Here is a 16,182-nt window from a genome sequence, read left to right as displayed (position 1 = left end):
CCTCATGAAATAATGCTCTGCAGCGGCCAAAAACAAGGTGAAGGGTACTTTTAAAGTGTTAGTGTGACTTTCCCCTGCAGGCAGTAATTAGCCTGCAGTGGTTCCATTTGTCTTTACTTTAGCCTCACAACCAGAAGCATGTAGTGCATCACTCTGTCATAATGGAGTGATTAATAATGCAGGGGCAGGGACAGAAGAACAGAGAGATGAAAAGACTAGCAATCTTTCCTTTTCATATAGTATGTGGAAAGAGTTTAGATTCACATCTTGAAGTAAAATTAGAAATGTATACGACTCGTTCTTTTTGACAGAGTCGCATGTTTTTGATGCAGTGGCTTTAAAGAGGTCTATTTATTAGACAAAGGAAACAAAGGGTTTTAAAAGATTACTTATGATTTATAATTGGTTTAATTTTCTCCTTTTGGTTTTGTATTTTCCCTGCTGTGTGTAGTTGTCATCATTAGATGTTATTATCTTTTGCTGGTGTTAAATGTTTTATCTTGAAGCAGACTTTTAAGTACACTATTCCTGTGGATTTTAATTTCATGTTTGCATGCGTGGACTCCGGGAAGAAAAGTTGCTACCTCGGGGACCAAAAAGACATTAATGATAATAAGTCTTCCGGTTTGCTGCTGAGGCAAACTGATTAAGCCTAAAGGTGTTTTTTCTTCCCACTTCTGTAAGAAAAAATAAAAGCAGCCAATCTCAGACAGCCTGAAATCACATTAAGTGAAGAAAGTTTCTTTCTGTCTTTTTTCTTGAGCTGCAAATTTCATAAACATGCAAGTGAGGGAGATGTCCTCTTCTCCCTTTTCTTTTATCTTATACACCTGTCAAAGCTTATTTACGAAGTGTTTCATCACATTTGCAGATATACATGCCACTTTTTTACCTTCTCTCCTTTTTATCTCCTGTTTTTCCAGTTGAAGAACAGTTTAAAAGACAACCTGTGTTTGGACCAGGGACCAGACACTGATAATGTCCCCATCATGTACCTCTGTCACGGGATGACACCGCAGGTCAGTGAACTTTCATTCCTTGCTTTGTTGTTGTATTTCTTTGAGTTGTGTCTTTTTTGTCAGACACATTTTGATTACTGATCACACACAGGGATCTGAAGAGCGTTTGTCTGCAGCAGATAATTGGGCTCCTCTGACGTCTTTGTTATTTTAAATCATTTAGAGACGGCAACAGTTGCAGAAAGTTGCATAACAAGTGCAGAGTTGGGCCAGTGATTTGACTCTATTCTCTACACAACAAGACAACTTTAGAGGAATTAATTCACATTTTGTTGTTTTAAACATCAGCTCCCAAAAAAAGAAGATAAGAGTACACCAGGAAGATAATGTTTATTTTATGTTTCTCTAAAGGGTTAGGGGGAGAAGAAAAGCTTATCAAACCAATCTTGGGTATCATCACTGTGTTGAGATCATATCATAAATGTTTCTGATTGATTTTGCAACTCATAACAAAGTCTCTTATTTTGTGTTGTGTTTGTACCCAGCTGATTTGAAAAAGACTTCTTACAGTTCATTTTTATTACACATTAAACTTTTTGGAATGGATTTTTAACACTGCTCATATACACCTTTAGTCTGTTTTGAATTTGCTGATAACACACTCTCTGCTGTAGAAATCTGTGTTTATGATTTGAAGTTCTTCGAGTAGGGATGTATAGCAGAGGCGATTGCTCTAAGACTGCAAGGGAAGCTGAGCTTCCCCTTAAATGTCCCCAAAAAAGTGGTGATATGTGCTGCTGTGTGTACATTTCATTGACAAAATCTGCGCTAGAATTTCTTCATCTTTTGTTCAGAATCAGCTACCTATCACAGGTAACTGGCTCCACCTCCTTCTCATTCATCCCCGCAGCGTCTCAGCACTTTAACACAGTCAGACGCTTACCGTCTTCTGACTTCAGCAGGGAAGCGTAGAGTGGGTTGTTCCACTGTGGAAACTGGATGGTCATTGGATAAACGCTGGGCTTTGTCCCGCCCATCGGACGCTCAGCGTCTCTGGGGGTCTATGAGGCAGTGGGCTGGCCTGGATGCTGGGCTTCTGCATGATAATTGGATGATCTGTCTGAGGCCAAATCCCTTTTTGATTGACAGTGAAATGAGCCAGTCAGTGATCTTGAAGTAGAGCATTTTCTGAAGAGAGGAGCTTCTCCTGTTTAAAGCTGCTTAAGTTCTACACCTGCAACACAATGGGCCAAGGTAGTTTAAGCAGTCTAGCTCTGCTGGCCATTGAGAGAACACTGGTAAAATCCCTGGAAAAAACACCTGGTTGGTAGGACAGGGTCACAGATCATTTTCTTGAAAAGGAACGGAGGGTAGAATTTACGTTTAATTGAATACATTTATGATGTAGGCTGGAAAAAAATGAGCTTCCCCTCCTTGACTGACCAGCAGCCGCCACTGATGTACGTGTTAAAAATTTTGACCAATACCGATATCAGATATTAATATTCCTGCTGTGGCTGATAACTGATATTTATCAACATTAATATTGGTAAAAAAAATAATAATAATCTTGACACAGATGATGTTTCCTTGTAGTTCAGAGAGAAAGAGCAGAGTGATCATGAGAAAAGATGATGGAGATCATGGAGAGAATCAAAGAATGGAGAGCACGAGATGCAAAGTATGTTTTGTCTGTTTTTTGGATCAAAAACAGAAAGAGACATAAAAGAGGAAGGTCTACTCTGCCAAGGTAGTTTTGGTGTTTACATAGTCACTGAAAACAAAATTATTTGGGTCTTGAAAGATCATTCAAGATGCTCTGAAAATGGCAAGCAGCTAATGAGTAAATATTGGCCCACTCTTACATATCAGCTGATACAGATATTGATACCAATATAACGTGCATCCCTATTTATTAGTTTAAAACAGCCACAGTGCTGCTTTGATCTTAACAGTGGTTTATACCTTGTGTAAGGAACAGGATAGTTGTTAGTAACCCTCTGTGAGGAGCTACTAGCCTCTCCTTTAAATAACACAAAGACAAAAGAATCATTAATTATGTACAAACATTGGTGTAAGTGCAGCCTTAAACAGTCCCAAGCCAAGAGGAAATTGCACAGTTTGTATTGGTAGTTATAATGTAGATTAGTTTTCAGGAATGATACTGGCTCTCTGCATATTGGAGCATCAGTAATGTTGAACAGTGGGAGCCTATGATTTACATAAATGAAAAAGTCACATTTCCATAATGAGCACACGGGCTAATTAGAAGAGAGATCTGGAGGAAATGCAACAAAGAGGTAATACATCACCTCACCATAATAACATTACTTCGTCATATTCTGCTTTTCTTGTAGAGGGAAACTTTTCAGCCTCAGCCACTGAGATATCTGAAAAGTAATTTCCAAGTCACTGAGGCCAAACAACAACTCTATCAGGCCTCAGCAGATTAAAGGCCATTTACTTCTAAAGGGGCAGTAAATTCTGTACTCATTGCCCCTTTAACAGAGGCATGGAAAAAATAACTTGAAAAGCCGAGGGAGTGTGTCTGTGTATTTCCATGTTTCACTGAAGTGCTCTGCAGCTTGACAAAATTAAAAATTCATATTTTACAGTCCTCATTATTCGCAGGCTGTCATGAAAAGAGTCGCATAATCAGAACTAGACTCCGGTACAAACCCAGCTTGGCTTCTGAGAGAGCTTTCTGAGAACACTCCAGCCCTCGTCTCCATTGTCAGCAGAGTTAATGGCTTTGACCGCAGCCTTGACGTTGGATTCCAGCTTTATGTCTGGGTCATACTCACCAATCCAGCATCGGCCGCAGAAACGGCTGTGTTGGCGTTTCTCTGTCTGTGTCCTGTATTAAAGCTTTTTACATTTACTCTCTCCTGGAGACGGCCTGATCAGCAGGTGCTGATGCAGAGATTGAGTGCTAGTTTAGCCGTGAAGACTCCATCCCAGCCTCAATTCATGGTTTAGAAATACTAAAAAGACAGAGTTATAAATGGTCACAATTGAAGGTCATAAACTGTATCTATTGGGAAGAGAAGAAAATGTATATTTTCAGTGCTCAAAGCTCAGAAACACAGTGGGAAACATTTTCAAGTCACTACATGAGTTTGGTAGACATGACTGACACAAAAAGAGATGTGAATTCATCCTGTGGTTGAGCAGATTGCCCAGCCAGCAGCACCCAAAGTGAGGCCTGTGGGCAAATTTTACTCAAACTCATTATTTCCAGACACAAACAAGTTTTTCCACCCAACCAGGAAGTGAGCAGACATTAAAGGTCCCATATTATGCAAAAATCACTTTATTAAGTCTTTTAGTGGAATTTGTGGGTCTTTGGCTTTCCTCCCAGCCCACAAAATGTGATATGTACTCAGTAGTGCTTGTGAATGTAAAATCCTGACCTAAAGCAAGCTGTTTGGATTCCCGGGATGTGCCGACGTCAGTGATTCACTTTTTGTGACCGCCCAAGCAGATACCCCAAAACCCCCTACCCGCCCACTCCCCTCCCCGGAGGGAGAATGCCAAAGTTGAAAAGCCATCACTGCTCTGTTTTTGGCTGTAAACAGCCACATAGTTCCATGCACAAGCTTCCCATCTCGGAAGAAGACAAGACTAAGTGGCTACAGTTCATTTATCAAGGAAATGTTCCAGCTACATTGAGTAAAACTGTGCATGTGTGTGCTAGTCACTTCACGGTCGACTGCTTTACCAGCTTTGGACAGTACAACAGAGGGCTAGCGAATAGACTGGTCCTGAATCCAGGCGCATTACCAACCATCCACCAACAAACCTCGGGCCCTGGAAATGTGAGTATTTTAAATGCTGTGTGCTGTGGAGCAGATGTAAGAGCTTTTCCTTAGTGTCCCCCCTGTCTCTGTGGTAGCTTCAGGATGCTAACTTTAGCTGCAGTTAGCCTGTTGTTTTAACCTGTAATGTTACGGTAAACCAGCTTTGCTGTTTTCTAAACATTGTGCACTCAGAGCTTGTGGCGTCGCTCTCAGTGACGCTGAAGAGCGGGGTGGTATCAGCGGTGGCTCATTTACATATAAAGGTCACGCCCACTAAATCAGAGTGTTCTGAACAGAGGGGCTATGAGAGCCTGGAAACAATGCTACTGTGCTTGATTTATTGGCTTTTTGGACCAAAACATGTTACTACCATTTCATGAGGTCAGCAATGATCTAAATACTTTATTGCCAGACTCAAAGTCCATATCCATATTAAACTGCAGAAAAGGAGCATATTATGGGACCTTTAAGCTGCCGTTATTTCCAAAGATTGAAGTAAAATAATGAAAAGATGCCGTGTTGATGCTTATTTTCAGCTTACTGAAAGAGGAGACTGACTTTCAGATTGCTGTAATTTACACAAAAGCATGCCTTCAGATATTAGGGGTGTTTGAGGTTTTACAAGAGTGAGTCAAGATAGCAGCAGAAAACACAGTACAGGATCAGCAAGGGGAACTAATCACTGTGTAGACTGGAGATTTCACAGAAACGTTAGACAGCTCAGAAAATGAGAGTTATTTTCCATCAGGCACCAGCGCTGTAAACATAGATGGATTAGAGGATGTAAGAATATATCTGATGATAAATCCATGATCCCTCTTGTTAATGAGTATCCTCACACACATCCATGCGTAACAAATCTCCTCACATCAGCCTAATGAAATTTCAGGCTCCAATGACTAACCCTGCTCAAACTGACATATGGTAGTACAATGCTTCTACTTTGAGAAAAGTTTATATGGGACTTTAAATCATTAAGGAACTTAAGTGGGATGCTCTGGCTAAAGGTTCAGAGACATCAGTGATAAACAGCTGGGAGATGTGGAGTGAAAAGCAGCAGGGAGAAGCGTTTCATAAAGGACATCAAAGACTCATATATTTCTCTGCTCATCTGTCACCCTTTTATCACTTTTCGTTTTTTTATTCTTTTTTCATGTGAAGGATCTTTTGTAATGTGATTCCCCTGGCCCTCTCTATTCCCCATTCAGATCCTTCTTTCTGATTTGACCAATTCTTTAGATCACCTCTGAGTCCTTTCCTCTCTGAGCAGAACCACTTTGTTTGGTGTGTGTGTGTGTGTGTGTGTGTGTGTGTGTGTGTGTGTGTGTGTGTGTGTGTGTGTGTGTGTGTGTGTGTGTGTGTGTGTGTGTGTGTGTGTGTGTGCGCGCGTTGTTACACAGTCCAATGGGATGGATGAATATGGCTTTGAATACCTGATGAACTGCTGAATGTCAACGATGCATAACTTTACTCAATTTCCGTCTCAGACACCTTCCACAGCTGAGGGAGGGGAAGACGGATGAAAGAGACAGAGACTCAAACAAACTTTGGAGAAAAATGAACCAGGGTGGACTTGACTGTAGACAGAACCTTTCTGATGGCAAAATATTGACCTCAGAGCTGCAGTCTGCATGATAGCTACATGCTGCCCATGCGTCTGACCACAGATCATCCTAGGACAAATACCCATGGGTACTAGTGTAAACCTCTTACCATTCACGAAACATGAGCGCAGGCAGACAAGCTGCTTCAGCTGGGAAATGGAGAAGGAGTCTAGACACATGGTCAGAATGCTGAGGCACTCGTGCCTGTATGCTGTTAACAGAGTTTTATAAAAAGCTAAATCATGTAAGGGATGATGTGTGGTTAGCATACACCTGCTGGGGTTCCCAGAACTACCCGCTAACCAATGTATTATAATACTTATCACACAAGTACTGGCTTGAAATACAAACAAGTTGGCAAAAACAATTGGTTGAAAGATTTTTTTTTTCTTTAAAGGCTTTTTAAAAAAGTCCCAGTGATTCAACAGCAGGTAGCATTCAAGTGGAGCTGTTGAATCTCTTTAGCTCTTCTTCTTGTCTGAGCTCTGTGGTTGATTCACCTTAAAAAATAAACCAGACAAATGTCACAACAGTGAACTATGCTGCAGTCATCACCACCGCTCATGGTTTCAGTTTCCTTGTAGAAATTGGTAGTGTTGGGCAAATTACCAGACAGTTACTTGTTACTTTCCCAAAAAAGTATATGAATTGGTAACAGAATTATTCCTTCATTTATGTAAAAACCTTCAAATTGAAATTCCTGAATTTCCCATTGGGGAGAAATCAAGTATTATCTATTTATTCTATTCTATTCTATTCTACTTTATTCTATTCTATTCCAAATACGTAAAAGATTTCAGAATTTTGAGCCGGTTTAGCTTTAGGACATAATGTACACTTCACATGTATGTTCTTGCCTTTTACATCACTGATGTTGAAGTAGTGTCTGTACTTCCATCCTAAGTGGACAGACCTCTCCAGACTCACCAATGCTGTAGTCTAGTTCTCTCGTGCAGCTGTTTGCCGCCTGTTGAAGTTTGTAACAACGCCTAACTACCTGAGCTCCGGCTCTGATTGGCCTACCATGAAATTGTATTATATCTTTAGCCAGTTACTTATGTGTCTGTCACCTTTCCCCACTCACCATGGAAGGACAACCAGAAAATAAACGCATTTTATTTGTGGCTCTTGTCCTGTGCCTGGCTGAGTGAGCCAGGTTAGATAACAGCTGTTAGGTACTAGTGCAATATAACATTCCACATTTTACTGTTAGTAAGGGTAATAGCATTGTGTAATTAATTGTATTACCTATTACTGAAAAACAATAACAGCGTCAGTAACTCTGTTACTTTAATGTTGTTATTCCCAACCCTGGAGATTGGTAGCTTAAAGCCTCTCTCTTCTACTTTGCTACTAAATCTACATGAAAGTAACATTTTAGCCAAGTTGTTTAGGGGCTGGGGAAAAAAATGTAAAAAAGTATCAAGGTTTTTTGTTAAATGGTTTTATTTATGATTTATTTTTTGGCCAATTTTTTTTTTTTTTTTTTAATTATTTGTTTATTTATTTTACTAATTCAAGTCCTTTATTTTAGTCTTTGTTTATAAACTGGTCTAGAAAAAGGTTGGGATGTCTGATCCCCTAAATAAATCATGAAAACTGATGTGCAAAATTTGATGTGCATTTTGGGGAAAATATGGCTCCTGGTATGGTCTGCAGATATCATTCAACTTTTTCACATGGTCTGGGGTTAAAAAAAAAGTAACCTAAAAATAGCAGAAATCAGACCTATCAAAGAATTGCAATTTAAATCAAATCTGCACCCCAAAAATCATTTTTAAAAAAAATGAATCAGGAGAAAAGCATAGCATAATTTGCTCTTCACATGGACGTCATCATGACATCAGACCTGCTGAAAACACAGATACTACTAAACCACTCAGACCTGTGTCTCTGCTTCCTGACTCTGAATATAAGCAGAAAAACTCTGGGAAAGTTTTTCATATTGAAGTCAACTTAATTACAATCAAAGAGCAAGCCCTGCTTTGCCAACACCATTTGTGCGGCAGTGTACAGTTTTTGCTGTGTTAGGGCTAATTTCCTGTTTTGGCAGCCCTTTGTTTCACCACAGTAGCTACTTTATTGCTGCGTTTCAGATCAGCATTATTATGAACAACCACCCTTTGCTTTCCACAGACAGAAACCTGTCTGCATCAAACCTGACAAATTTTGGAGAAACTAATGTGTCTGCTGAACCAGGGGCTAATTTCAGGCCAATACAATGCTGTGGGTGACAACGTTTATTCGACAGAATGGTGAGAAATTGCAGTGGAAGCTAAGTGGGTAATAGAAATCTGATCTGTGCCTCAATATTGGTGCAGCCCTGCTAAGAAGATTGGTTTGTGGCTGGATCAATATCGTCTGAAAATTAGACCTTTGAGGCTGTTTACCAGGGCAGCATTCATGAGGATGTGTGTGTGTGTGACTCTCATATCTTTAACTCTGTGGGGGCACATTTGTCTCTTGCAAAATGGGGACATTCTGATCAGTCTTTCTAGGTAGCTACTTGTCGAACTTGATCTTAGGCTGAAGATGTTCTTTGTTATATATTTTTATTGTGTTTTGTATTGACTGAATGCAGTTAATGAAATCTTCTCTCGGGCACTGTAGATGTGTGGCTGTCAACTCTGCAAAATGACCAGAATATTGAGCCTGAAGGTAAATGAGTGTCTACAGAAGTGAACAAGCTACTGGACATCTTGTAGCAGAACCTGATGTTTTAAGAGTGTTGGAGGGGGAAAGAAACGCAGCCAGGCTTTGATACGGAGAAACCAAGCAGCAGAACAAGGTTAATTAAAGATTAAGTAAAACACAACCTGGCCACTTGGGACAGAAAGAAAAGTTTTTTCTGAGCGCTGACTTTTTGCACTTCACAGAGACTAAGGAGGACATTGATTTATGATTCCTGTGGAGGTTGGTATAGTGTATTAACGATTTTAAACTGTTATTTCACCTGGGAGGTGGTTTCACACAAAGAAAATGCAAAGCAATTATCAAACTTTGGAAACTCGGGAAAAATAGTTTGCGTGTGTGTTTGTGTTCAACAAAAGCACCTCATTACAAGACGAACTTAACTTTCCTCAAACAGGATGTGTGAAAACCTGTCGGTTTCTACAAACCAGCGAAGAAGACAACACTCACAACTCACAGGTTTGGATAAAATGCCATCATACTTTTTTTTGCAGAATAACTTTGACTTAGTTAACTTTGTCTGAAAAATGACTGCTGATACAAGCAGTAAAACACAACGGAGCCTGCTGATCATTTACCTAGATCCCTGACAGGAAGTGGTTCTAAAATGGAGATATCGCCATGGTTGTCATCACACTGCTGTTATCTGCTTCCAAAATGACTGTCTGTAAGCCTCTTTGCAATCTGATCAGTGCACGATCCCCTATAATGAGCCTCTTCTCTCGACTGAGTGATTTTCTGAGCTGGAAAATAAGAAACGAAACAATTTTTTGAGGTGTGTCATCTGCATCTATAAATTACAGCTTTCTCCAGAATTTAACCTCATTGTCTGCTTGATCTCTTAAGCTGTCCTGCTTTAAATCTTTCTGCTCCACTCGCCAGATGAACCACCTCGTTAGTGCAAAAACAACTTTCCAGCTGTTGGGTGTGTTCTGTCTGTATGTGTGTGTGTCAGTGTGTGTGTGTGTGGCATTGTGTTGTCCCCTCGCCACAAGAGCAGATGGTTGGGGGAAACACCAGTGATTAGTCTGTCAGACAACATCCCTGGCTGTCTGTAATAGGCCCACCAGCAGCCGCAGCAGGAACTGGTAGTTGTTTTCATGCTCAGGAAGAAGCAATAGAGCTAATCTGTCTGCTGAATATCGAGGCTGATTGTGTCGTTGTCTCCTGGGAGCACTGAAAGAATGGGAAAACTTGCCCAGTCATGTGCAGGAAGCACCAACACAGATTTCAACAATGGAACTTGGTTAAAACAGACCAGATGTCTCAAACAGGAAAACAGTCACAACCTGAAAACAAAAGTTTTGTTGCACAGTTTTAAGTAGTTATTAAAATGACTAGTACAAGGGTCTGCAACCTGCGGCTCTGGAGCCTCATTAGGCTCTTTGACTCTGGGATCATTGGTAGTGGCTTCTTGTAGCTTAATTTTTTTTCTAACTGATAAACAAAAAAATATTTTGAAAAGGATTGTTGGAAATTTATTCAACTTCAAATTGTTTTTTTTTTTTTTTTGCAAATTTCAATCAAGTTTTTGCAGTTTTTTCATTTCTTTTTATTTTATTTTATTTTGCTCATATTTTCAGAATTTTTGCAAAGTTTTTGAATTTCAATTTTTGACTTTTTATTCAAATAAGGAATAATTCTATTTTTTATGTTTTGCAAATTTCAATGTTTTTTAATTTTTTCACATTTTTGCAGATTATTTAAATTCCATTTTTTGGGACTTTTGAACATTTTTTAAAACTTTCTGAAAAAAGTGGATTTTTTTGGGCAAAAATATCATACTTTTTGAAACTTTATAATTTTTTTCAAATTCATGAAATTTTTGACATAACAGTTCTTTATTTTTTTAAAAGCTGCAAATGTTTTAAAAATAGCAAAAAAAAAAACAAAAAAACATCACGTCGTATTTTACAAACACAAAAAATATTTGTATAGATAATTGTTCACTAGATTTTTTCTTTGTCTAGAATTTTATACACATTTTGTCTTTATTGGGAGGATAAAGTAGATTTTGTGGCTCCTGAATGACTTTAATCCAGGTGAGCTGAGGCTAAATGGCTCTTACGATGGTAAAGGTTGCAGACCCCTGGACTAGCTAAAGAGGGATTGAAGGTTATACTGTGCCAGCGCTGGGGTGAAAGATGTTTACAAAACACAATGATTCATTTTCACAGATGCTGTAAGAAAGAGCATTTTAAAAACTCACAGAATAAATTATTTAACTCCACACGTATTACTTCTTCCGAGCTGTGCAGGCATGATGAGGAAGGTAGAACAACCCTAGATGCTGACGTCTACTTGATTGATTCCTGACAGAAGAAGAGGCTTTGAAGGGCTCTGACATCTGACAGTGATGAGAGCTGAAGTCAGATGTTGCTCTCATGAGATCCAGTCCAGTGCCGTTCATACATTACAGCTTTGATTGGTTAGATCCAACAGTTAAATTAGATACAACACCAAGAATGTATCCTATATTTCACTTTTCTTCTGCCAATCTCTGTAAAATACATCACTTATAAAAGAACAGCACAAGCTATCTGCTGATTTCTCTATTAAACAAATGCATGTTTCCTTTTTCAGTTTACTTTTTCAGTTTACTTTTGAAATTAGAGAGGCTGTTTTCAGTGATTAAAAACACTCCCATAACCACAGTTAAGTCCCTGCAGAAAACATCCAGAGGATGCTGGATCAAACTTTTAATGTGGATATTTTTAAGGAAGCCATACTGATTTCAGGATTTACCAATAATATGAAAAAAGTGAACCATTTGATAACTTTGCAGACTGCCAAAGACAGCTTAATTTTTCTCTACCTCTGTTGCTACAGTAAATTATGGTTGCTTTCAATTACCACGTTTATGAATACCTGACCAGGCCCTGGAGGGCACGTTTCATAAATCACATGTGAACATTGCCGTAAGCTTGTTTCTTTGTCTAAATCTACGCAAAAGATTCTAAGACGATTTTAGACATGTGCAAAATCCAAATGCAGAGAAAGTTTCCAATTGTTTTTGACAACCCTAAAACCCTAAATACTGGACTTTATGTACACTCAAAAAAATCAACATGGGTGTTTGTTCAACCAACATAAGTAAAACATGTAGCTTCTACCAGATTATTCCATGTTTAGTGGTTAAACATGATTAAATCATGTTGCTTTAGCATGATGTGTAAAATCGTTAAAACTACAAGATTGCTTTATGTTAACTCAACCTAATTGGTTAAGGTAGGAATCCCATCTGCAAAACCTATCCAGAGCAGGAGGTGGCAGTAATGTGCAATAGGCCCTATTCATCAGAGAGCAGAGCCAGAGGATGACCTGGATAATGTGGGCATCATTTTGAAGGGTGCAAGTTCCTGATGAGCTAACAATCCACTTGCTGTCACCAGGTGTTGTCTGGACATGAGTTGAGAATTCATTCATACAATCACAATGTTTATGATTATTGGATTTCAGACGAAAAGAGCAGGAATTGAAAGGGTATGGGGATAGACCGGTTATCAATGAGGGCCAATTATCAGTCCGGGCCGATTATCGTCTTTTTGAGGCATATCAGCATCAACCTTTCTTTTAATCTGACGGCCGATTAGAAACAAATTTAAATCTGCGTTGTTGCAGCTCTGATGCAGCCACTCTGCTGTCTGCAGTCACTACTCCATCCCCAGCACTGTCCCACTCACAGTACCATCTGATTGGTTACAAGCAGAGCCATGGCTCGGGTAACAGCCAATCAGAAGTGCAGTTATTAAAGTTATTGCAGTTACATTGAAATTTTGGAAAACTTTATTTACTGTAGAAAACTGCGTGAAGCTGGCTCGCCACCACATGCAAAATTTCAGGAAATTAGTCTGTTTTGTTTGTTATTTGTTTGTGTTTGTTTGTGCTGGTTTTGCTTGTGCCATTGTGGTTTTATAGATATTACACAATTTATTTTCCAGAGGTGACGTCACTGCCAGAAATGCTCTTGTGCTGGTGTTCTTTATCTATTTTGGCTGTGGTCAAACAAAGTTCATCTGGTGCTGCCACACCAAGTGAATCTCTCTTTTTGTTTTGAACTCAATGTACCTTTGTATTAGACATGCACCGATGGATTTCACCGCCAGCTTCCTTAATAGTGGGGGATCGGTGATCTGTGATTGGCCCATCCTTACATATGAAACTGAACTTATATACCTCTGGGAAGGTCTGACAGCCAGCCATTGTTGCTTTTTACTCTGAGACCTAAAACTATTTTGTTTCACAGGTATTGTTCAATGATTTTCAATAGAATTAGATTGAAACATTGAAGGTATATGCTGTCAGTTATAAAAAAAAAAACTGGTTTCGACCTAAGTCGGTATCAGCAGGTCAGGCTTTTTAAAGATTGGCCAGAAAGTTGTGATCGGGGCACCCCTACTTTGTATGTTCCTGCGCTTTTTTCATACTCCAAGCACCTGGAGTGCCACCGTTGCTGGATGAGCTTCAGGTGAACACGTTACACTGTTGTAGAGTTTTTTACCTTGCACCATTAAATGATATGTAATAGCTTAGAATCTGTAGCAGCGCAAACAACAGTTGACGACAAAAACCAGCACAAACTGAGCACAAACGAAACAGACTATTTTCCCAACATTTTGTGTGGGGTGGGGGGCCAGCTTCATGCAGGTATCTTTAAAATTTTTATCTCAGAAAATTTAACAGAAGGAGTGCATACACTTGGTGATACAAGTAAGAAAAAAATTTCTTTTGTCAAGCAGAAACACCAAGCAGAGTCAAACTCTGAATTAGATATATCTAAATGTTATTTTCTAAGATTAGACATAAACACCATGATCCTGCTTATAGCATACAGGTTTCCTTTTGTCCACTCCTTAAATGTGTCCATCTGTCATGAGAGATATCTATCAGTCTAACACAGCACTGTGCTAATCCTTCTATTAGAGGTTTTAAGACTCTGTGACATGAGGAGAGATAGCACTGAGCCCTTTGTTGGGAGCTGAGCATCAATCTATTGACAGATGCAAGTTTAATCGCTCTGATTAGCCCTCATGCACAAACACAGAAAAAACAATCCTCATTTGGAAGCATTGAACCAACTGAACTCGTCATACTTGTATGCATGTTCACGCACACTTCAGTCTGTGCCGTCGTCTGTCTAAACACCAGCTTAAAGGCTTCCTGAGCGGTGATAATGGCTTCTATCTGAAAACATCCTGTTTGGGTGAGACGGCCATCACTCTCATGTGGTGTGTTCCTCTCAGCTCTTCACAAACACACAAACACAGAGCACACAGCAACAGATTCTCTTTGTTCTTTACACCTTGTTTTCTACTTTTTCAACATCCTTTCATGTTATACAATAACTCTTCAAATTTATTTAAGAGTCTGTGGTTCTTTGTCTCATCCTTTGTTGCTCTGTGTCTGTACGGGTGGAATATTTAAACTACTTAAGGTGTGTTTCATTTGGCTCACTAGACATTTTTCAAGCTTCAAAACTGGGCCAACATTTGCATTCATTACCATTTTCTTGTTTGTTTCTTTTTTTTTCAGGTATGCTAAATTTCCTCCTCTTATATTTAGCCAGGATTACACTACCATCCCTGACCTTTCCTCTCCCCCCTTCATCTTTTGCCACTGAGCATCTACTCCTCCTTTTCTCTTCTTCTCTTGTTTCCTTCTTAATTAGACAGGTTACACATATCCTGTTTACTTTTGCTACACTGATAGTGAGAATCTTGTTTGGAAACCTGGCCAAAGTTTTTACAGGATAAATGAGGTATTCACAGCATTCAGAAATGCTCTCTCCTCTGCGTATGCAGATGTGCAGTACTACCAAATGAGTACGTAACATCTGAGTGCAGGTTTTAGATTCAGACCCCAAGGACATTCTTAGAGCATGATCAAAACAATTATCTGCACAACAATGTTGGTTTTCTGTTGATGTTAATATGTCTTACAATGCCTGCTATTCTATCTTTGGTCACTGGGGGCCTCAAAGCTTCAGTCCTGGACCAGGTAATAAAAAAAAAATTAATTAAATTCAAAATAAAAAAATAAATAAATTAATTAATTAATTAATTAATAATAATAATAATAATAATAATAATAATAATAATAATAATAATAATAATAATAATAATAATACGATAAAAAAAGCCAGGTAAATATTTGGCTAAGTAGCTTTGTTTTCTTTATCTTTGGAAAGAGCCATATCTTTTCTGTAATGGGCGATGGTGCTCATGGCTAATGCAGTCTTCATCTGAAACAACACGGTTATTTTTGTCCAAAGAGGTCAGTAGAATTAGGACAATATGAATCTATCACAGTAACTTTAAGCATAAAAATTGTCTTTGTTACTCTGCTTCTCTGGTTTTGGTTTTTAAAGCATTATTGTTCAGTTTAATACCCACAAGGGATTATCCACAACATGGAGATTGTTCAAAGAGGGGGAATTATGTACTTTTACATTTTCATATTTTGAATAAATCCCTAAATCTGTCTGTGCATTCAGCCTGTTCTAAAATAAATAGCACACATTTCAATGAGACTTGCTGAAATAATGGGGTCATCACATAATGATCTCCTGACTAGGCCATGACATGTTGGATGGGCGGGCCTCAAACACCAAGGTCTGTCCAACACTTTGCCCCCTGACAAGCCTCCAGAAAGCTAGTAATCAATTCATTCATTCATTTTCTGAACCACTTATCCTGTTCAGGGTCGCGGGTGGCTGGAGCATATCCCAGCTGTCATCGGGCGAGAGGCAGGGTACACCCTGGACTGGTCACCAGGCAATCACAGGGCTGACACATAGACAGACAACCATTGACGCACACACTCACACCTAGGGACAATTGAGAGTCACCAATTAGCCTGATGAGCATGTTTTGGGGCTGTGGGAGGAAGGCCCACCGGCCAAGCTGGGAATCAAACTGATGACCTTATTGCTGTGAAGCTGCAGTGCTAACCATTGCGCCACCGTGCAGCCCTAGCTAGTGATTCAACTCTAAAAATCAAAACAAAAAAATCATGAGCTTCCTGTGGTGTATATCATAGGGCTGGGACGATATAATTATTTTTGGATGGGCACTAATTCTATGATAGTTCAGATTTTTTGCAGTTTTAAGTTTACTTTTTAAACACCAG

General features: G+C 39.2%; 1 protein-coding gene across 1 annotated transcript in view; it reads left to right on the top strand.

The window, feature by feature from the left end:
• LOC141796416 (polypeptide N-acetylgalactosaminyltransferase 18-like) overlaps positions 1-16,182 on the top strand; it is a 217,857-nt gene that overhangs the window by 178,306 nt on the left and 23,369 nt on the right. Inside the window, exon 9 of the mRNA XM_074677517.1 lies at positions 924-1,019. Within this exon, the coding sequence (XP_074533618.1) occupies positions 924-1,019 (96 nt within the window). The remainder of the gene's footprint in view (positions 1-923; positions 1,020-16,182) is intronic.

This window comes from Halichoeres trimaculatus, unplaced genomic scaffold (assembly GCF_033239565.1).
Source record: "Halichoeres trimaculatus isolate MK-OKI-2021-1 unplaced genomic scaffold, fHalTri1.1 fHalTri1_scaffold_10, whole genome shotgun sequence".
In the NCBI taxonomy this organism is placed as follows: Eukaryota; Metazoa; Chordata; class Actinopteri; order Labriformes; family Labridae; genus Halichoeres; species Halichoeres trimaculatus.
This window is presented reverse-complemented; position numbering and strand designations above follow the sequence as displayed.